Source organism: Danio aesculapii, chromosome 13, assembly GCF_903798145.1.
Source record: "Danio aesculapii chromosome 13, fDanAes4.1, whole genome shotgun sequence".
NCBI classification, from domain to species: Eukaryota; Metazoa; Chordata; class Actinopteri; order Cypriniformes; family Danionidae; genus Danio; species Danio aesculapii.
Window position 1 is genome coordinate 49,746,482 of NC_079447.1, and position 24,064 is coordinate 49,770,545.

The 24,064-nt window shown below is 38.9% G+C and overlaps 1 protein-coding gene across 4 annotated transcripts in view; it reads right to left on the reverse strand.

The window, feature by feature from the left end:
* The window catches only part of LOC130239452 (KH domain-containing RNA-binding protein QKI), a 201,764-nt gene that overhangs the window by 14,251 nt on the left and 163,449 nt on the right, over nt 1-24,064 (reverse strand). For all 4 annotated transcript variants that reach the window (XM_056470659.1, XM_056470658.1, XM_056470657.1 and 1 more), the window contains exon 5: nt 1,684-1,771. In XM_056470659.1, coding sequence (XP_056326634.1) covers nt 1,684-1,771 — 88 coding nt within the window. The remainder of the gene's footprint in view (nt 1-1,683; nt 1,772-24,064) is intronic.

The following is a 24,064-nucleotide window of genomic DNA, read 5'->3' on the forward strand; positions in this document are numbered from 1 at the left end:
TTTTCAAATCATTAACTTGTTATTTTATTATCAATGACAAATATTTGTGTTGCGAAGATGACCGAATTTCTTGTGAAATGACACGATTGTGTAAACTATACACTACCTGACAAAAGTCTTGTCGCCTATCCAAGTTTTAGGAACAACAAATAATAACTTGACTTCTAGTTGATCATTTGGTATCAGACGTGGCTTATATGAAAGGCAAAGGCTTCTAGATCAGTGTTTCCCAACCCTGTTCCTGAAGGCACACCAACAGTACATATTTTCAATCTCTCCCTAATCAAACACACCTGAATCAACTTATCATAACATCAGAAGAGACTCCAAAACCCGAAGTTAATGGGTCAGAAAAGGGAGACATCCAAAATATGTACTCTTGGTGTGCCTCCAGGAACAGGGTTGGGAAACACTGATCTAGATTACACTTATTTGACCAAAATAAAATATGATCATGCCTTGATTTTTAATGATTTAATTAGGACAGTAAGGTCTGACTTTACTCAGACAAAAGTCTTGTCACTTAACAGAAATAATGTCCAGTACAGAATATAAAGTCATGGAGCAGTGAAAACAGAATGAATATTGTGTCTGACTCCATCATGAGCTTGGAGGACTGCATCCATACATCTCTGCAATGACTCAAATCACTGATTAATAAAGTCATCTGGAATGGCAAAGAAAGCGTTCTTGCAGGACTCCCAGAGTTCATCAAGATTCTTTGGATTCATCTTCAACGCCTCCTCCTTCATCTTACCCCAGACATGCTCAATAATGTTCATGTCTGGTGACTGGGCTGGCCAATCCTGGAGCATCTTGACCTTCTTTGCTTTCAGGAACTTTGATGTTGAAGCTGAAGTATGAGGAGGAGAGCCATCCTGCTGAAGAATTTGCCCTCTCCTGTGGTTTGTAATGTAATGGGCAGCACAATTGTCTTGATACCTCAGGCTGCTGATGTCGCCATCCACTCTGCAGATCTCTCGCACACCCCCATACTGCATGTAACCCAAACCATGATTTTTTCTTCACCAAACTTGACTGATTTCTGTGAGAATGTTGGCTCCATGCGGGTTCCAATAGGTCTTCTGCAGTATTTGTGATTATTGGGATGCAGATCAACAGAGGATTCATCAGAATAATCTACTCCTGCCACTTTTCCAAATGATCAACTAGAAGTCAAGTTATTATTTGTTGCTCTTACAACTGGGATTGATGACAAGACTTTTGTTAGGAAGGGTACATTTTCAAATTTTTGATTGTACTGATGTGCTAAATTGCAGCATATATGAGTAGTTAATGTACAAAGTTGTTCCAGGAGACTATTTTTTGCCACATTCCTGTTTATTCATTAGTAAAGAGGGCAGGGGGAGGAGCCAATGCATTCAACCGTAGGCCTTGGTGACAATATCACACTTCTGCAGTTCTTCAGTGCTATTTAATGAAGCAGCAAGCTAAGGATGTCACAACATCCGCTAAATTAAGGAAACATTGTTTTTTACAAACAGCAAAGCATGTTTCTCTATTCTTTCAGTTCATTAGCTGCTCTTTGAATGCATGCGCTAATTCTGGATCACAATACTGAGACACTTGTCAGGGCGTTTATCAAGGAATCAGGGTTACTTGAGGGAGGATTATTGAGAGCAGCGTTTACAAAGGCCAGAAAAGATCATTGGGATGGCTTACGTGATTTGATATTGGCGTCTCTGTAGGTGCCGTTGAGAATGGCCAGCTCCATCAGCTGCATCTTCTTCAGACTGTCCTCTCCTTCGGCCTGTTGGTTCAAAAAATGCATGATGAGGAGCTATTTTGTTTTTGTTACATCTACTAAAATCTCTCATCAGTTTATCTCATGCTTAGCCAATGCATTTCTAGCACAGTTGTACATAATTAACGTGCGTTCTTGCTCAAATGTGACAGTAGTAAGAATCTTTGATCTGTAAGCTAAGTGCTATTACAACAGATTTGTTTAGGTAGCTCGCTCCAAACATTGACAGTTTTAATAACAGTAACTTCATGTTCTGCCATGACAACAAACAAGCTGAAAGATTTTTCAAGCTGAAAACTCTCAATCCGTCTATGCAGGCTTGGATGGACAAAGTAAGGATAACAGCAAAAAGTTAACACCCCGCCCAACCCCCCGTTCCCCCATAGAGTTTACAAAACAAAACCCAAGAGCGTTCATTAACCATTTCGATTGATTATGAATTCATATAAATGACAAAGACCTGATGCTGATTACTATGTACATGTTTAATACTATATACTGATATCAACAATGACCTAGGAGGAGTTGGGGATGGTGGAGGAGTGTAGAATTGGAGAGAAGCCAAAAGTTGAAGAGAGACCGGATGATTCTTGATGTTAAAGGGCACCTATGGTGAAAAATCTACTTTTCAAGCTGTTTGGACAGACATATGTGTAAGTATAGTGTATAGACCATCATATTGGGGTGAAATAAACACACCCAGTCCTTTTTTTTCAATTTAACAACATAAAAACGGTGGACCAATTGGAGCGGTTTTCAGACCGACCACAACTTGACGTAGGAGTGCGTTCCCCCCGCCCACCGAATTGATTGACAGCTACGTATTAACATGTCGCGGTAGTCACATATATAATCATATCAACAAGAGAGGACGAGCGCAAAGCAGCCGGGAATAAAAGGTGTGTTCAGTTCGCTAGGATCATCAATCATCATCAAATCAAGATCAAGAGTGAGTTTCACAAGTTTAAAATGTTTTAAAACAGAGCATGTGTGTAATGAATTACAGCGATTTACTTCAGCTTTACTTTATCAGCACAGCCACATGTCAGCATAATTATAAAAGAAGACGCTTCAGTACGGGTTTGTAGACATTAAATCAGGTTTATTTTGTCCATTATCATAACAGATATCCATACAGCAGTGGATATTAACCTGTATCCTGTCACATTTGAGTGCAAAAAGAGTGCAAAGCTATACGCGCGCGCTGTCTCTGTGTGTGCGTGTCGTGTCCGCACTGTGTCTGTATGTGTGTGAACTTTGTAACGACATTGTGTGTGACTCATCGTTGCTCAACAAATGCATCAAATACTCATTGGTAAAAAATAAAGCAGTGTTACGTTCCTGTACATTCCTGTGTGGCGTGATTATTATTATTCACTCTCTCTCTGTGCTCGTTCGCTCGCTCTCTCTCTCTCCCGCTTCCACCCATACAGTGGCTCCGATTGGCTACCGCTGCCCAGCTGTTTGCCGTGTTCCCCCCTGACGTCACCCACGGTCTCCAATCCAGCCACTGCCACCGTGGCATAAAAGTAGTGACAGGACGCTACTAGAGAGGCCCTGAATTTCTGTGTTATGTTGTGTGTCTGTGAAATTTGCTGTCTGTTTTCTGTGTGTTACAATTTGGTATATGTCCGTTGTTATTTGTCTGTTCTCCATTTGTCTGCCGCCAGTGTTATGCGCATCTAAGGTTAGGGAGTGGGACAGGTAAGAATGTCGCGCGACATACATTGTGCACACGTAGTTTTGGAATATCACTGTTGTTAGACACACTAGGTAAGGGGCATGCTCCACCCACTGTACTTTTGTTTTCTCATCGTATTTATTAGAGTAGGTTAGGTAGTGCGTAATAGACGCGAAGATTTCTTTTCAATAACTACTGTATTTTTCTTTTGGATAGTTAGGGTAGATGTTAGGCCAATAGATTGTTTTGTTTTATTTATTTCTATTGTTTGGACGCCGCCCGCGTCTCATCTCTCCAACTCTCCCATCTATCTGTTCAACCATCTTGTGTCCCCTTTGTTGTCTGTAGTTTCAATATATTCTTGTAAATATTTAATGCTCTTTCTATATACCTATTTTTTTTTGCATTTATTATTGTCACTATCTTTGTAAATAAACTCACTTTATTGCATTTAGTTAGTCTTGGTATTTTGTTCCTCACTTGTTGATATTGTGTGTTTGCTTATGTGTTTCACCCAAAATTAATGTTACTCTCCTTCCCCTTTACTCATCATCTTTAAAAACGTAACAAGCAGTTACAGTGGCTTTGAATCCTCATGTCTTACATCGCTTACATCACTATTCAATACTTCCAGATAATAGCTGGAAGATTTCTCGTCCAGTTTCAAATCTAACTACATCTACAGTACAAAGTCCACAAAAGTTTATCTCATTTTTGGAGGGTAGAAACATAGAAACATACTGTACACAAATATGGCAAGATAAATGAAGAGGCAGTCTTTCTAGCACATTGTCTACATTACTGTGTGTTCTTGCTCTACTTTGGCGGTAATAAACCTCAGTACTCAAGGGAGTGATAGAGTTTCTAAATGTATGATCCTTTAAAATGTGTTTTTACTCTGGTAGCTGCCTATAAAAGTGCTGACAGGTTAAATAACCTTTATTAGAATCAGTTCATTTGTTCATGCTCAAAGAAATTGATGTGGCATTGGAAATCACATTATGTTTTCTTACATGGTTGCAAAACAGACATTATCGAGCAACATTATGTTATTTTATGTGGTCAGCACTTAACAAAAGTTATGATTTTATTTTTTCCCCCCATTGTAACATATATCTAAGGATATTTAATACATTATTATATCCAAAGCTGCATAATGAATGAAACGGCTACATATACATTATTGAATTGTTAATATAATTGTATATTTATAAGCTATTGTTAAATACCTATGAATACGTACTGTAATAGTATAGTTAATTACCTGATTATAACTAATAGAATCCCGTCCCAGGCTCATTTTGGATATGTACCCCTGTATGCATTTCTGGATAGCTCGAAATACGTCCCAAAAGGTACATTTTTTAGCAGTTTTTGTGTTCACGAATCCACCAGAGGACGCTGTGTACACTTTTTCAGATCTCAAATTTTTTAGCCGAGTGCCATTCGTGCCTGCTGTTCTCACGTAAATCCACTAGAGGTCGCTGCCAACTGACTGACTCACCAACCGACCAATCGGTAAATATGATGTGCCGCAAGGATCAGTTTGAGGACCACTGCTGCTTGCAATTGTTACTCTGATGATATCCAAAGCTGATTAAAAATGCTAATTATTGTAAAAAAGCATGTTACAAATAAATTGAACAGATTTAAATTGTTTTATGTCTCATAACTTTGCTTTATATATACACATCCCTCACATTTAAGACACAAAAGTGGATATAAAAGATTTATAAAATAAACAATACTTATAACCAGTAAGATAAAAAAATATATATAAAAATCACAGAGAACTATGCAATAAGACAAACAGAAATAAATATTATAAATATAGCAATAGAGTAACTTTTGATGATGAACAAACATGATAACACACAGGGTTAGTATTCATGATCATATTTCCAGTTGGTCTAGCATAGGTTTGTGCACTGTCCATTTTCAGTATTTATTTACATGTTACATACAGTTGCAGTCAAAATTATAAGCCCTAATATTTCTTTTTCAAATGTTTCCCAAATGATGTTTACAGAGCAAGGAATTTTTCACAGTTTTTATGATAATATTTTTTCTTCTGAAGTCTTATTTGTTTTATTTGAGCCAGAATAAAAGCAGTTTTGATTTTAAAGGTCCAACCCAAGCTTATTATTGATATGCACCAATATATACATTTCCGGACAGCGCAAAAATATGTCCCAGAGGACATATTTTTTGGCAGCTTTTGATTTTGCGAATCCACCAGAGGCCGCTGTGTACACTTTTTCAGATCTCAAATTTCTCTCACGAGTGCCATTCACACCTGCTGTTCTCGCGTAAATCCACCAAAGGGCACTGTGTATGCTTTTTCAGATCTCAAATTTCTCTCGCGAGTGAATTTTGTGCCTGCTGTTTTCGCGTAAATCCACTAGAGGCTGCTGTCAACTGACTTGACTGACCCACCGACTGATCCCCCCCACCTATCGCCTTCCCTAAACCCTAACGACAGTGTTTTCAGAAGCAATCCAGAAAAAGAAAAGCCCTCGCGGCAGCCTGACTTTTACCCCGTTTTCATATTTTACCACATTCTCACCCTGTTTTTTACTTTGTCCATTTTTATTTTTTGCCTTTTGCTTCACCTGCTTTCTGGAATCGTTGTTCACCAGACTCGAACCCGTTGTCACAGTCAACTCCTCTCTGCGTCGACGTACGTGGTGAGCTGATGGGCAAACTGGTAACACCTGAAAAGCCGTCTATACGGAGGTCAGCTAGTACCGAAAAAAAAAACGGAAGCTGTCGCAGCGTCATACCGCTCCACATTATTCATTTTAAAGAGGAAATGCAGCCATACGTAGCTCTGGATACATAATTGACACTCTCCAGAAATGTATATAGGGGTACATATTCACAATGAGCCTGTGTTGTTAAGGTCAATATTATTAGCCCCCTTAAGCAATATTTTTTCGATTGTCTACAAAACAAACCACTGTTATACAATGACTTAACCTAGTTAACCCTTTAAATGTCACTTTAAACTGAATACTAGTATCTTAAAACATACATCTAGTCAAATATTATGTGCTGTCATTATGGCAAAGATAAAAGAAATCAGTTATTAGAAATGAGTTATTAAAACTATTATGTTTAGAAATCCGTTAAACAGAAATTGGGGAAATAAATATACAGGAGGGCTAATAATTCTGAGTTCCAGTACAAGAGATGTATTTACTGCTACCTCTCAGGGGCCGTTTCCCTGCGCCCTCCTGTCCCCACCGAAACACTGTCCTCGTATCTAAATATCAATACTTTATTAAGTCAAGAGCCCGCTGATGAATAGCGCAGGACAGAGCAGTTATAAATCACTCTCTGTCTTTATTTAATCAGCCTAATGCACTCTGTCCTTGAGAGGCACACTCACAATGCAGTGAACGGGTTTTTAGGGAAAAAACTCTTTTCAGAGATGGCCTACATAGAGGAAACTATGAAAGTTATGCTCTGAAGTTATGAAATATATATGTTGCTTCTTACTCTGTTGTTGTTTTGATCTGCACTACATCATCCTGGAGAGCAGACGTGCTTTATTAGCGGTGACAGATGATGGGACCGCAGGAGGCTACATCTCTACTTTTGAAAGCTTTGGGGAGGGCGAGATTTTTTGTGGATAAAAGAAAGTTATTGAATGGATGGGTATTGTGCGGAATATTAGTGTGCTGCTCGACAGCTCAATCACGTCGAAAAAGTTTTAGTCCATTCTGCTAAAAGTATTACAGTCGCTCTGGTGATCACAAATAATAACTTGACTGGCAGGAGGTCGATTTTTCTGATGAATCATCTGTTGAACTGCATCCCAATCATCAGAAATACTGTAGAAGACCTACTGGAACCCGCATGGAGCCAAGATTCTCATAGGAATCAGTCAAGTTTGGTGAAGGAAACATCATGGTTTGGGGTTCCATTCAGTATGGGGGCGTGCAAGAGATCTGCAGTGTGGATGGCAACATCAACAACCTAAGGTATCAAGACATTTGTGCTGCTCATTACATTACAAACCACAGGATTCTTCAGCAGGATAGTGCTCCTTCTCATACTTCACATCAAAGTTCCTGAAAGCAAAAAAGGTCAAGGTGCTCCAGGATTGGCCAGCCCAGTCACCAGACATGAACATTATTGAGCATGTCTAGGGTAAGATGATTGAGGAGGCATTGAAGATGAATCCAAAGAATCTTGATGAACTCTGGGAGTCCTGCAAGAACCCTTTCTTTGCCATTCCAGATGACTTTATTAAGAAGTGATTTGAGTCCTTGCAAAGATGTATGGATGCAGTCCTCCAAGCTCATGATGGAGTCAGACACAATATTCATTCTGTTTCCACTGCACCATGACTTTGTATTTTTACACTGTAAATAATACAAGGTTCCACACAATTCCTTCATGCTGTCCCAACAGAAATTGATTAGGTTAACTTAACAAATTAAAGTGGATTGAACAATTAAGTTGTCCCATAAAAACATCTGAAGAATTGTTTTTGAGTGTATCTTCGACAGACCATAAATCCTGTCCAAATCTCTGCCAAAGGCACAAACGCACATAAAAACTTAGAAACTGAATTGGAAACTGGAAAAATATTAACTAAGAGTCCGTCTAAAATGTCCACACATTACAATTAAATCACCTTCAATCATTCATTCATTTTCCTTCAGCCTAGTCTCTGATTTATCAAAGGTTGCCACAGCGGAATGAACCACCAACTATTCCACCATTTGTTTTACACAGCAGATGCCATTCCAGCTGCAACCCAGCACTGGGAAACACCCATACATCTCTAACATTCACACTCTTACACTATGGCCAACTTAGGCCCTGTTTACACTAATACGTTTAAGTTTTAAACGCATAAGTTTTGCTATTGTTACGCCATCCGTCCACACTACGCCGGAGTTTTCGAGCGCTGAAAACTTTTTTTGTAAACGCTGAACTTCATTTTAAAACGCTGCTGCTCCGTGTCAGTGTGGATGGGGGAAAACTGAGACATCTGAAAACAGAGGCGGGGCTGCAGACGTTTACCTATCTGATTGGGGCTTTATCATCAATATTAAGTAGCCTACACACAGTTCAGTCCTGCATCCTCTCCTTCAAAGTTCAGAATTCGCAAGTTTGATATGGAAAACAAACTCCCGAGGACAGGTCGGGTGAATCTTCAAAGGGAACTGTGTACTTTATAACGTCATTCACATCACTCTGACTATGTTGTTTCTATGTCGTAACAATAATATGAAGACATGATATAAGGAACTGCCTATTTTCATTTTGATATTAGCAACTTAACAGACACAAAAAATGTCGAGGTGTTGTGTAGCCGCATATTTATATGAGCGCCAACTTCACTGTATGCATATTTATAACAAAACACAGCCTGTAACATAACTGTCTCCTTTAATTTTCATTGAAAATATGAAACATCCCCTCTCTTTTGCTGAATATCAGTTTTAATAATCAGTAATGGCCATTATAAAGGTGTAATGTACAATAAGTTTATACATTATAGGAAATAAAGGCAAGCAATCAGTCAAATGTGCAGAATCAGTGTACTTGGTTACATTAATTATTAACTTATCTTTACGCTCAGCCAAAACACGTTACCTGAGAACAAGTAATAGATTCAAAAGTCTGAAGTCGGGGAATATGTCATTAGATATAGACAACAAGATGAATTCAATATCACGTTTAACAAATATAGTGAGATTAGATCCAACGGTTGAGCGGTAGATCCTTGATGAACAGTCCCACGAGCACAGCTCTCATCTGGGTAGATATGCTGCAGGGCATGCCAGAGTGTGTGCGGTGTAATGTAGCCACAGAGTTGTTCAGAAACGCTAGGTGTGGACGTGGATCGTTTTCATTCTAAAATGCCGTTTATACACTGAAATGTACTAGTGTAAACGGGGCCTTAGTGTATTCGATTCCCCTATAGCGCATGTGTTTGGACTGTGGGGGAAACCGAAGCACCCGGAGGAAACCCACGCCAACACGAGGAGAACATGCAAACTCCACACAGAAACATCCACTGGCCCAGCCAGGACTCGAATCAAAAGCCTTCTTGCTGTGAGGCGACAGTGCTAACCACTGAGCCACCGTGCTCCCGCATTTAAATGACCTCTGGTTTCTAAAAGCTCCATGTAATATTAAAGCAAGTCTGCTTATGTGTCTGATTCATTGGATTGAAAGGACAGACATGTTTTACACTTGACTTTCTGATTTAAACAAGCACAGAGTGGCGTAATTACAGCACAATTAGCATAAATGCAGCATAATTACAGCTTTTGTCATCACATATTTCATTATGTTTCAGAAAGAGTTTCCAAAACACAGTAGAGTGTTTAGTGTACACTACAGAGTGTGCACAAGACTACACTTGCAGTATCAGCTGAGTGCCAGTGAGAGGTGCTGTGATGTCATCCAAGCATTCTGAGTTTCACAGGCCGTCGTGAAAAGACACGCACACACACAGACACACACACACACACACACACACACACACACACACACACACACACACACACACCGCGCGCGCGCATAGACACTCCAGACATGCAAACACTTACACAGACATGAACATACACATTCACACATGCACACACACACTCTCAAATACACACACAGACATTTACAAACGCACACACACACACACTTAAACACATACACACAAACAAAGAGAGACCCCCCCACACAATCACAGACACACACTTACAAGCACAGAGACACACTCTCAAACTCACACTTACACATACACACAGACATTCACACACCAACACACACAGACACGCACACTCACACACACATGCACACGCCACACACACTCTCAAATACACGCACACACACCTAAACACATACACACAAACAAAGAGAGACCCCCCCACACAATCACAGACACACACTTACAAACACAGGGACACACTCTCAAACTCACACTTACACATACACACAGACACGCACACTCACATGCACACGCCACACACGCACACATACTCTCAAATACACGCACACACACTTAAACCCACACACACAGAGGGAGACACTCACAGAAATCCATATACACACACAGACACTCAGACTTGCGCACACACACACACGCACACGCACACGCGCACGCGCACGCGCACGCACACACACACACAGTTCAGCAGCACTTCTACACTCAGCTTCATGTGAGGTGGATTTCCCAGGTTGTCGTGTTTTGGCGGCAAATCTGTGTTGAACCTACAGATGGTGGCTCAGTTTTGATGACATCACTGGGTTCTTCACACTCGCCAGTTAAACATTACAGCACATCTCTTCTGCTCTGAGCCACAATGCTGCCTATGACACTCCACATATTTTTGGCATGTCTCTGTTCTTCTCCTGCTCAGGGCCCTTCCTGCTCACTAACTGCACACTGACAGAACAAAGAGCCTCTCTCTCTCTCTCTCTCTCTCTATCAGAGTATCTTCATCCGGCCGCTTCCAGCTAAAGCCACTGGTCCTCATGGTAGAGGGGACTAAATCTTCGCCCATTTTTCTATAAATAAAGGCCAGTCTCATTATATCCCTTGTAGTACATTAGTTTTAAAATGTTGCACATAGATCCACAGTATTTTAGTTCAGTGGCCGGGAAGTGCAAAACAACATTACAAAGTGTGAAACACTTTCCACTGAGTGGTACAGTACGGTACGCTTTTATGGCTGTTTCCACTGTCAAAGGGTACATAAAAGCAAACCGTACTGGACCACTTTTTGGTCACCCTTTGCAAAGGGTGCCAAGCAGGACAGAGGGTACCAAAAGGCGGAGCAAGACGCGGACCTGAACGCTATTGGTTTACAGAAATGCATCACTCACAGAAGCAGGGGAATGAAAACAAAGGAACCGCCATTTTTAAAAACACAGGCGAGACATTACACTGTAATACTATTTACATATAATAACAAGCCATGGTCGACCCGAGCTCAATCAAACCTTGACGTCATCTTGATGAACAGCCACAAGGCCAAGAAGAACAAAATCTGCTGTGCCCTGTTGTTGTTTTACGAGCACGTCTAAAAGTGCGAGCGTTTCACTTTCTCCAGGGAGCTCGCAATCGCGTCTATATTTCTAAAAACCTAACTTCTTGAGCTGATGATAATAACGTGCACATGATTATAGAAGTGTTTTCGACACCCGATCCTTTCAGAAACGGACAAACGCGAGAGTGAAGTGTGAAAAAACAAAAAAAGAAGCCAGACAAAACAAAGCAGAAAACTGTTTCAGCAACCTGAATCATGAACAATCTGCCTTGTTTATCATCGCCTTTTTACTATATGAACTGGGAATGACAGAATTACTTTCTAAAAAGAGGTTAGATGTGCTGCTGAAGATTACAGATACACATGAGAGGTTTGCACAGACTGTGGGCTATATTTTGTGTTGTTTTTGAACCCAAATAAGGACTAATCGTCTGCTGTGTGTAGTTTTCTGTAATTGGTAACATATCAGAGACTGTAAGGGTCTGTATGTCTTCATATATGTTGCATTTATTTAATTATTTTATATAATTGCAGACGTTACAGTGGGCTATTTCGTTGGCTATCATTGATCTGCAGTTATAATTAAATCATGTTCATAGAAAGGTTAGTAATGAACATTTATACAGTATTTCTGTGTATAAAGCATCTGCTTAGTGAGAAGTGCTTCCCATATGAAATGTGAACGACCCATACAGCTTTTCTGTAGACATTTCCTCGAGCAACAGAATTATACTTAAAGTTAGTAAACCCACTAACGTAACTTGACTTTTATAATTATGCACATAGTCTGTTTACATAATAATTATAAGGCAATGATTTTTTTTTGTCAATTTTTATAATGCAGCTCTGCATATTTAACTTTGTTAATCACTGTTATCAGGTAAACCAGCCTGATCTCACGAGAAAACGTAAGTATTTTACGTTTAGTCAGTTTAGTGGCTAATTCGTATGAATTCGTACGAGTTCAGTTGCCTGATTTTAAAAAGGAGGCATGGCACCTAACCCCGCCCCTAAACCCAACCGTCATTGGGGGATGAGCAAATCGTACGAATTAGATCATACGAATTCATACGAATTAGCCACTAAATCAAAAAGTTACAAATTGCAGTGAGATTGTGTTGGGTAAACCCAAGAACTTTAACCCAATTGTTAATAGTGGCTAAAAGTGGAGATTACCAGGTCATTTGATACAGGCTCCAGCAGTAGATTCCAAACTAGAAGTGTGTGTGTATGTGTGTGTGTTCAGGTCAGACGGTGTAAAATGCTTTTAAAGTCCACTTGCATAAAGAGGAATTACTCTGGAGCTATTCAGACTGAGATCACAATGACCTTTCCAACACAATGCCTCCCAGCCTACAACTTCCATCATGGCCTGTCAGGTCTGCAACTTCATCTCTCTCCCTCTCTCTCAGGCTCTGTTTCAATCCCTGTGATCTGGCCTGTTTCTACAGTCTCCATATTTATTTAGTTTAGTATTTAGTCTTCAGAAGGGCTTGTCACATTAGCAGTGATTAAACCATTGGGGGTCATCGTGTGTCTGTGCTCTTACTCAACTGCATCGGTGCATGTTTAAAAGCAATATCACATGAGCAGCAGTGCAACATGGCTGTATGTCGGCACTGCTGGGGCACTAAGGCACCGTATATCAGTTTATTTGCATTAAAGAAACACTCCACTTTATTTAAAAAGAAACAGGCTAACTTTACAACTCCCCTAGAGCTAAACAGTTGAGTTTTTAACAGTTTTGAATGAATTCTGCCTATTCTATCTTAACTTAACATGGATCACTTGTGCATTGTAAAAATATCTGTTAATTAAGTTTCTGTATAAGAATTTTCAGTTCATTTAAGGTTGTAAATTGCATTATGGGATGTCGATGTCTGCTATATTGACTTTTGACATTGAAAAATTTGTGACATTTGTGCTGCCCATTACATTACAAACCACAGGAGAGGGCAAATTCTTCAACAGGACAGCGCTCCTTCTCATACTTCAGCCTCCTGAAAGGAACATCAAAGTTCCTGAAAGCAAAGAAGATCAAGGTGCTCCAGGATTGGTCAGCCCAGTCACCAGGCATGAACATTATTGAGCATGTCTGGGGTAAAATGAAGGAGGAGGCATTGAAGATGAACCCAAAGGATCTTGATGAACTCTGGGAGTCCTGCAAGAACGCTTTCTTTGCCATTCCAGATGACTTTATTAATCAGTGATTTGAGTCATTGCAGAGATGTATGGATGCAGTCCTCCAAGCTCATGATGGAGTCAGACACAATATTCATTCTGTTTCCACTGCAGCATGACTTTATATTCTATACTGGACATTATTTCTGTTAAGTGACAAGACTTTTGTTTGAGTAAAGTCAGACCTTACTGTCCTAATAAAATCATTCAAAATCAATGCATGATTATATTTTATTTTGGTCAAATAATCTAGAGGCCTTTGCCTTTCATATAAGCCATTTATGATACCAAATGATCAACTAGAAGTCAAGTTATTATTTGTTGTTCCTAAAACTTAGATATGCGACAAGACTTTTGTCAGGTAGTGTTGCGACATTCAAGGGTACATGATCCAGGAACATCGAATCACCCTGACTATCAGTGAAAACGTTCAAATTCATATGCTTTACATATTCATTCATATGCTTGTCTGTCATGGCCTGTATTTTTTGACTGTTTGGCGTCGTCTTGTGATTGAATAATACACAGGTTAGTATACGTTGCACTAAGCCAGTTTATTTTCTGTCACCTTTGGATTTATTTGGACTGTTTGGCGCCATCTTGTGATTGAATAATACATAGGTTAGTATATGATCCTTTAAGCCAGTTTAATTTCTGTCAGCTTTGCGTTTTTTGACTGTTTGGCTCCACTTGGGGATTAAATAATGCACAGATTAGTATATGATCCATTAAGCCAGTTTAAATTCTGTCAGCTTTGCGTTTTTTGACTGTTTGGCACCATCTTGTGATTAAATAATGCAAAGGTTAGTATATGACCCATTAAGCCAGTTTGCTTTTTGTCAGCTTTACGTTTTTTGACTGTTTGGCATCATCTTTTAAATGAATAATGCACAATTTAGCATATGACCCATTTAGCCAGTTTAATTCCTGTCAGCTTTATGTTTTTACTGTTTGGCGCCATCTTGTGAATGAATAATACACAGGTTAGTATATGATCCATTAAGCCAGTTTATTTTCCATCAGCTTTACGTTTTTTGACTGTTTGGCGCAACTCTGTGATTAAATAATGCACAGATTAGTATATGTTCCAGTAAGCCAGTTTAATTTCTGTCAGCTTTGCACTTTTTTGACTGTTTGGCGCCATCTTGTGAATGAATAATACATAGGTTAGTATATGACCCATTAAGCCAGTTTAATTTCAGTCAGCTTTATGTTTTCTTACTGTTTGGCGCCATCTTGTGATTGAATAATGCACAGGTTAGTGTTACTCCATATCCAGTACGTGAGGGGATGATTGTCATAGTATATAATTATAATTTATATGCCAACTGTCCCAGCTGGAACTCAAACCAGCGACCTTCTTGCTGTGTGGTGACAGTGCTAACCACTGAGCCACCATGTCGCATAATAATATACAATAAATGAGATTGTAAATGACAAAAAAAAAATCATTAGAATAACTAAAAATGGATAATACCTCTAATATTTCTAATAATTACAATAATAAAAAATGTAGATTATTGAAATAAGACAATTGAATTTAGTTAATCGTTTCTCTCTCCCTCTCTCTCCACTGTGTTTCTCTCTGCAGCTGTTGTTTTTCCCCTTCAGAACGTCGACTGATGGAATTGCTGTGTGTTTGTTGAATTGAGAGCAGCTCTTTTCTGAAGGTCCTTTTACTTTCTTTTCTCTCAGATGTCACTCTCTCTCTCTCTTTTGTTGCTATTGTCATCCGCACTGTGGACTGGCATCTAACTTCCCGCTCCTGCACCACTCAACTGATTGCTTTCTCTCTAACAGCACAAAATATGATCCAATTTTACTCTTTCCTGTGCTTTATTCTATTACACGCTTTATCTTATTAGCTGCGATTTCTCAAGGGCGAGGACACAAACCGAAAGCTGTCAAAATGTGGACTGAAGGACGGAGGGCTGCTTTAACCGGCCCACTGTAGGAGCTGGCCAGTGGTAACCGGATGCTCGCGATCCAAGAAAACGGCCCACTATTGGCGCGCACACACACACAGCTGCTCTCCTACAACACACAAACACGGAGGTTTGGCCCGCAGCCCTTCCTGTCCCTCCACACCACACCGGAACCTGCTGATTTATCTCTGCCTATTCTTCAGCATACGGCTCCATGCTGTACAACATATCTGTAAATTGACAGTTTTCCGTATTTTGGGATTCACAAGTGTTTTCCACTTGTTTATGGTTGTGAATTGTATTATGGGATGTTGATCTCTGCTCTGTCAGATTGTGGTGTTAAAAATTCAACTCAACAGTTGAACAATGTGAATTTTGTTGACATTTCAGTAGTTTGAAATAATATAATGTGTAAGAAATAATAATATATAGAGAAATAAGTCTGTAAAATATCAGAAAATGTACTGGCAGTTTATTACAAGGTTTCTGTAGCGTAATATACACTCACCGGCCACTTTATAAGGTACACCTGTCCAACTGCGCAATAACACTAATTTCTAAACAGCCAATCACATAGCAGCAACTCAATGCGTATAGGTATGTAGACGTGGTCAATATGATCTGCTGCAGGTCAAGCCGAGCATCAGAATGGGGAAGAAAGGGGATTTAAGTGACTTTGAATGTGGCATGGTTGTTGGTGCCAGACGTTGGTGATCAAAAACTGCTGATCTACTGGAGTTTTCACGCACAACCATCTCTAGATTTTACAGAGAATGGTCAGACAAAGTGGAAATATGCAGTGAGCGGCAGTTCTGTGGGCACAAATGCCTTGTTGATGCCAGTGGTCAGAGGAGAATGGCCAGACTGGTTTCTGGTGATAGAAAGGCAACAGTAACTGGCAAAAAGTCAAAAACCACTTGTTACATCTGAGGTCTGCATAAGAGCATCTTTGAACGCACAACACGTCCAACCTTGAGGCAGATGGGCTACAGCAGCAGAAGACCACACCAAGTGTCACTCCTGTCAGCTATGAACCAGAAACTGAGGCTACAATTCACACAGGCTCACCAAAAATGGACAATAGAAGATTGGAGAAGTGTTGCCTGGTCTGATGAGTCTCCATTTCTGCTGCGACATTCGGATGGTCGGGTCAGAATTTGGCGTCAACGACATGAAAGGATGGTTCCATCCTGCCTTGTATCAATGGTTTAGGCTGCTTCTGGTGGTGTAATGGTGTGGGGCATATTTTCTAGGCACACTTTGGGCCCATTAGTACCAGTTGAGCATCGTGTCAACGCTGTCCATCCCTTTATGACCACAGTGCATCCATCTTCTGATGGCTACTTCCAGCATGAGTACACGTCATGTCATAAAGCGTGAATCCTCTCAGACTGATTTCTTGAACTTGACTATGAGTTCACTGTACTCAAATGGCCTACACAGTCAGCAGATCTCAATCCAAGGGCACTTTTGGGATGTGATGGAATGGGTGATTTGCATCATAGATGTGCAGCCGAAAAATCTGCAGCAACTGAGAGATGCTATCATGTCAACATGGAGCAAAATCTCTGAGGAATATTTCCAGTATCTTGTTGAATCTATGTCATGAAGGATTAAGGCAGTTCTGAAGGCAAAAGGAAGTCCGACTCAGTACTAGTAAGGTGTACCTAATAAAGTGGCCGCTGAGTGTACAACACCAACCCAGACAAAATATCACTATAAACTATTCAAAATGCTAAAAAAAAGTGACTTTAAAGTTAAAAGTTGTTGGAAGAAAGATCAAGGTCTCATAATGCAAGTGAACACTCTAATAATCTGGGAATAATAAAAAATAAAAACATGAATCTCAAAATATGAAAAACTGTTAATTAAGGCTATTTATTACAGCGCTCTCATCCTCTGTAGAGGTAAACTTCGCACATCCCCCAAAAAAGCCTAAAAATGTACAATAAATAAGCAAAGAAATCAAATGAAGGAATCATAAATATTGTCAAATGACTGGCAGCTCTAAAAAAATAACTACTGATCCTCTAAATGACCATTCAGTGTTGTTTTCTGATATCTCAATAAATACATAAATAAATATAATTGTAAAACGACATTACACTTATTGTTTTGATACCTTTCACCCTTACCCTGAAAAAACAGACAGATTTTTAAGAAAACACCCCTTATCTTCCATTGGCTAATCAGACAGACAGCTCCGCCTCATTCTCATGCCATTGGCTGAGTCAATACTGCTCTGCCTTCTGCTTGTTGTTCAGTAATGCAGCTTGGCTTTCTGACCTCCAGCTGAAAGTAAAAATGAGCTGTGAGTTTGATTGTTCTGCAGCTGCACATGTGATAGACCGAATTTCCCCACAGAGACACAAACACAACCAGAGCTGCGTTCATTCAGAAATAACACAGATTTTCTGTTTGCTTTCACACGCTTGTGCACATTTACTGATAGGCACTACTTGGGAAGATTAAAACTGCTCCATGAGAATAATTACAGCTTGATCCAATATTTATGTTCAGCCTACTTGCCGTACCTCTTGTAATTGGCTAGTTGAATATGATGAGCAGTTGTTAATTAAAAAGAAAATTAATTGAGAACATCATTTAGAGACGCAGACAGATGGAAGTGCATTAGATTGTCCGTTCCCTTGGAGGTACATATGTTACTGCATTGATGCTATAGTATCTATATGTAGGAATATACAGTAGTCAACATTTGAAGTGGATCCCAGCAGACATGCAATGTCATAAGATGTTATCATTAGGTTAGATTTAGACGTCCAATTAACAACGTGAAATGATGTTGACATTCTGTTGATTTTAAGTTGTGTTGGAAAGGGACCAAAATTCAACGTCGAGCCATAATCCTAAATCAACGTCATGTTGATGTCAAACATTTATTTGTCTGGTATGGCAACCAAACCCCAACATCTGATAGACGTCATAGTGGTAACGTCCACACAACGTCAAGCTGTAACATTATTAGATGTTCATATTTTGTTGTTTGTAGGTTGCGTTGGAAAGTAACCAAAATGAAACGTCTGTCTGACATTGGACATTGATGTCGGCCTGACGTAGGGTTCTGAAGTCAACCCAATTTTCATTTACAAACAAAATGCAACGTTCCACAACGTTGTGGTACAACGTCAGTCTGATGTCATTTTGACGTCCTGTGCCTGCTGGGATCAAACTTTTCATCAAAGTTGTCCTAAAACTATCCAGAAACCCCCATTCTTGTCACAAATTTGAAAAAAAATATATATATACACACACACACAGTTAGGTCCATAAATATTTGGACATCGACACAATTCTCACATTTTTGGCTCTATACACCAACACAATCGATTTGAAATGAAACGAACAAGACGTGCTTTAACTGCAGACTGTCAGCTTTAATTTGAAGGTATTTACATCCAAATCAGGTGAACGCTGTAGGAATTACAACAGTTTGCATATGCGCCTCCCACTTGTCAAGGGTCCAAAAGTAATTGTACAATTGGCTTCTAAGTTGTTCCATTGCTGAGTGTTATTCCCTCATCATCCCAATTACAATGAGCAGATAAAAGGTCCAGAATTGATTTCAAGTGTGCTATTTGCATTTGGAATCTGTTACTGTCAACTCTCAAGATGAGATCCAAAGAGCTGTCACTATCAGTGAAACAGGCTGAAAAAACAAAACAAACCCATCAGAGAGATGGCAAAAACATTAGGCCTGACCAAAACAACTGTTTGGAACATTCTTAAAATGAAATAACACACCAGTGATCTTAGCAACACCAAAAGATCCAGAAGACAACGGAAAACAACTGTGGTGGACGACCGCAGGAATGTTATGCAATGACCAAGTCAATCACCTGACCTGAATCTGATTGAGCATGCAGTTCATTGAAGACAGTTGCTGTAGAGGCCTGGCAGAGCACCACCAGGGATGAAACCCAGCGTCTATAGATGTCTATGCGTTCCAGACTTCAGGCTGTAATTGACTGCAAAGGATTTGCAACCAAGTGATAAAAAGTGAAAGTTTAATTCATGATTATTATTCTGTCCCATTACTTTTGGACCCTTAACAAGTGAGAGACATATTTGCAAACTGTTGTAATTCCTACAGCGTTCACCTGATTTGGATGTAAATACCCTCAAATTAAAGCTGACAGTCAGCAGTTAAAGCACATCTCGTTCGTTTTATTTCAAATCCATTGTGTTATATATAGAGCCAAAAATGTTGATGTCGATGTCCAAATATTTACGGACCTAACTGTATATCACTAAGTAAGATGTTTTCTTCTTTAAACAATTGAGTTTCATTTAGCAAGAATGCATTAAGTTGATCAAAAGTAACCTTGTTTATTCTATTATTTAATAATAACGAAAACTAAATCAATAGTCCAAAAATAGACTAATCATCAAAAGGCAGATTAGACAGTTTACGATATTATTATCAGATAGAACTATAGTTCACATTTAGTCATTCATTCCTGTCATTTAGTCCTGTTATTATTGGTCGTCTATTAGATTATCACTAACAGCCCAAATTTTGCCTAGTTTTAGCTAAGACCCCTATGTTTGGATGTCTAGAGGACATCTATTAAACACATAATAGATGTCTACTCAAGCCGCCATAATTTGCCCTCATAAACTTTAATCAAATAACATAACCTTCTCTCCATCTTGAAATTTCTTTTCTTCACTTCCTGGTCACATGGAAATCCTTTAGGGGTGAGGCTATCGGTCCCTTAGGGCAGGGCTATCAGTCATTTATGGCAGGGCTATCAGTCCTGTAGGGCGGGGCTGTCAGACATTTAGGGCAGGGCTATCAGTCCTGTAGGGCGGGGCTATCAGTCATTTAGGGCAGGGCTATCAGTCCTGTAGGGCGGGGCTGTCAGTCATTTAGGGCAGGGCTATCAGTCCTGTAGGGCGGGGCTATCAGTCATTTAGGGCAGGGCTATCAGTCCTGTAGGGTGGGGCTGTCAGTCATTTAGGGCAGGGCTATCAGTCCTGTAGGGCGGGGCTATCAGTCATTTAGGAAAGGGCTATCAGTCCCGTAGGGCGGGGCTGTCAGTCATTTAGGGCAGGGCTATCAGTCCTGTAGGGCGGGGCTATCAGTCATTTAGGACAGAGCTATCAGTCCTGTAGGGCAGGGCTATCAGTCATTTAGGGTGGAGCTGTCAGTTCATCAGGGCGTGTCTCGTTTCTGCTCTGTATTCCACCATTCGTCAATCTTCCTTTATTTTGTAAGCAACGCCCATCTTTCAACAATCCAATCAGTTCCCGAAGAACGAAATCATGCACCACCCTACATTTTTTTCTCATTGAAAGACCATTTCAAGTGGATATACATCATGATCACTGAAAAAGGAACAATCTTTACTTCTGTTTCATGACGACTTTAAACACATTCCAATAAGCATTCATTCATTTGGCGGATGCCCTTCCAGCCACAACCAAGTACTGGGAAACATCCATACAAACTCATTCACACACCCACTACGGACAATTTAACCTACCCAATTCACCTATACCACATGTCTTTGGACATGTGGGGGAAACCGCAGAACTCCACACAGAAATGCCAAATGACCCAGCCGAGGCTCGAACCAGCAACCGTCTTGCTGTCAGGCGAACATGTTAGTGCGTCACTGCGTCACCCTTTATTTCAATAAGCAATATAAAATAATAGAAATATCTCAAAATCACTCAGAATGGAGATGATTCTACTTTATAACTCTAAAGTGGAAAAGTACCAGGTGTAGAAAAAAAAGAGCGAAGAAAAATACACGAGCAGTCTTTTTAGTGCCTAAATCACCCAGTGAATACACCAGAATTTGCTTAATTGACACTTGCAGTTAAAACAGCAGGCTAAATTTAGCCATAGTAATGAGTGCAAAGATCACGAGCTCTATTCTTTGTGTGAACACCCGCAGGTTAAAATTAGACTACAGGTTATTTCGGTAGAAGAAGGAGGGAAGCAGCCTTTCCTGGATGTGAGGGAAAACACTCAGGGTCACAATGGCCCGGGAGAGTGAGAGATGGAGATAGACTGGTGTGTGTGTGTGTGTGTGTGTGTGTGTGTGCAGTATGCAAACATGCATCAATTCAGCTGCAAACCACCTATGGGAGAGTGCAAAGCTTACAGTCATAGAGAGTTTCCTGCACATGAGGTTTCATGTTAATTGGCTTTGAGAGAGGGAAGTAGTGCAAGTGTCCCTGGTGCCAAAACTCTGCATATGTGTGTGTCTGTGTGCATACCAATGCAGGCTCTGTCGAATAAAATCTTCATCTGTTCTGTGGCTTATAAACAACAGTAACACTAAGCAGAGCGGGTATGGAGCCAGATCAGTCTCACAAATAATGCATTTGCCAAACTCAAACTCATACATGCACTGCGTGATTTACATTTACAAAATCAAATTCATGAATGGATTTGTGTATTTACGAATGATTTTGTATTTGTGTATTTCGAATTTAGTTAATTTACAAATTGCGTTTTGTGTATTTATTAATTGGATTTGTGTATTTATGAATTGTGTTGTGCATTTCCAAATTGTCTTTTGAATTTCTGAATTGTGTTTTGTGTATTTATGAATTGTGTTTAAATGTACAATTTATATTTGTGCATTTATGAATTGCGCTTCGAATTTACGAATTGTGTTTTGTGTATTTATGAACTATGTTTTGAATTTATGAATTGAATGTTTATTTATGAATTGGATTTGTGCATTTCCGAATTGTGTTCTGAATTTCCAAACTGTGTTTTGTGCATTTATTAATTGTGTTTTAAAAATGACTAATTGTGTTTTGATTATTTATGAACTGTGTTTAAATTTATGAATTATAATTGTGCATTTACGAATAGCATTTTGAATTCACAATTTATATTTGTGCATTTATGAATTGTGTTTTGAGTTTACGAATTGTGTTTTGAATTTACGAATTGTGTTTTGTGTATTTACGAATTGTGTTTTGTGTATTTACGAATTGTGTTTTGTGTATTTACGAATTGTGTTTTGTGTATTTACGAATTGTGTTTTGTGTATTTATGAATTGCGTTTTGAGTTTATGAATTACATTTTGAATTTACAAATTGCGTTTTGAGTTTACGAATTGTGTTTTGTGCATTTACGAATTGTGTTTTTAATTTATGAATTAGATTTGTGCATTTACCAATTGTGTTTTGAATTTACAAATTGTGTTTTGTGTATTTATGAATTGTGTTTTGAGTTTACGAATTGCGTTTTGAGTTTACAAATTGTGTTTTGTGTATTTATGAATTGTGTTTTGCGTTTACGAATTGTGTTTTGCGTTTACGAATTGCGTTTTGAGTTTACGAATTGCGTTTTGAGTTTACGAATTGTGTTTTGTTTATTTATGAATTGTGTTTTGCGTTTACAAATTGCGTTTTGAGTTTACAAATTGTGTTTTGTGTATTTATTAATTGTGTTTTGCGTTTACAAATTGCGTTTTGAGTTTACGAATTGCGTTTTAGGTTTACAAATTGTGTTTTGTGTATTTATTAATTGTGTTTTGCATTTACGAATTGCGTTTTGAGCTTACGGATTGCGTTTTGAGTTTATGAATTGTGTTTTGTGTATTTATGAATTGTGTTTTGCGTTTACGAATTGCATTTTGAGTTTACAAATTGTGTTTTGTGTATTTATTAATTGTGTTTTGCGTTTGCGAATTGCGTTTCGAGTTTACGAATTGCGGTTTGAGTTTACGAATTGTGTTTTGTGTATTTATGAATCGTGTATTGCGTTTACGAATTGCGTTTTGAGTTTACAAATTGTGTTTTGTGTATTTATTAATTGCGTTTTGAGTTTACGAATTGTATTTTGTTTATTTATGAACTGTGTTTTAAATTTACGAATTAGATTTGTGCATTTACAAATTGTGCTTTAAGTATTTATCATTATATTTTGAATTTATGTATTGAATGTGTGCATTTATGAATTGTGTTTTGATTTTAAAAATTGGGTTTTGAATTTACGAACTGAATTTTGTACATGTGAATTGTGTATGAATTTTACTGATCTGGCTCCATAGACTGGATGTATTGAGAGGCAGATTTCACACACGCACGCACACATGCACACACAAGATCTATAACAGATGAAAATAAACCAGTATGTTAATTCTGATAGAGTTATAAGATTACAGGTAATGTAATAAGCTCCTCAATCAAGTGTAATAAATCTCTAACATTTAAAACTCATTCATAATTTGTAATTTTAATCAAAGTGTCTTGCTTGGAAAAACAAACATGAGCACATTTAATCATGCTAAGCATTCTGACATTTACTGGACTGTGAAGGACTGTGAAAGGGAAGGATAAGCTTAAAGATATTTCCTTAAGAAACAAAATACAGTCAAACAAAAGTTTAAAGTACTATGCGGCATATAGCAACATCGATTTCACATAAATTCAATACTAATTACACTTTAAGCTAAGGCATAAAAAACATTTAAAAAACATCCCAGATACACTGTGACAAATTATATGATC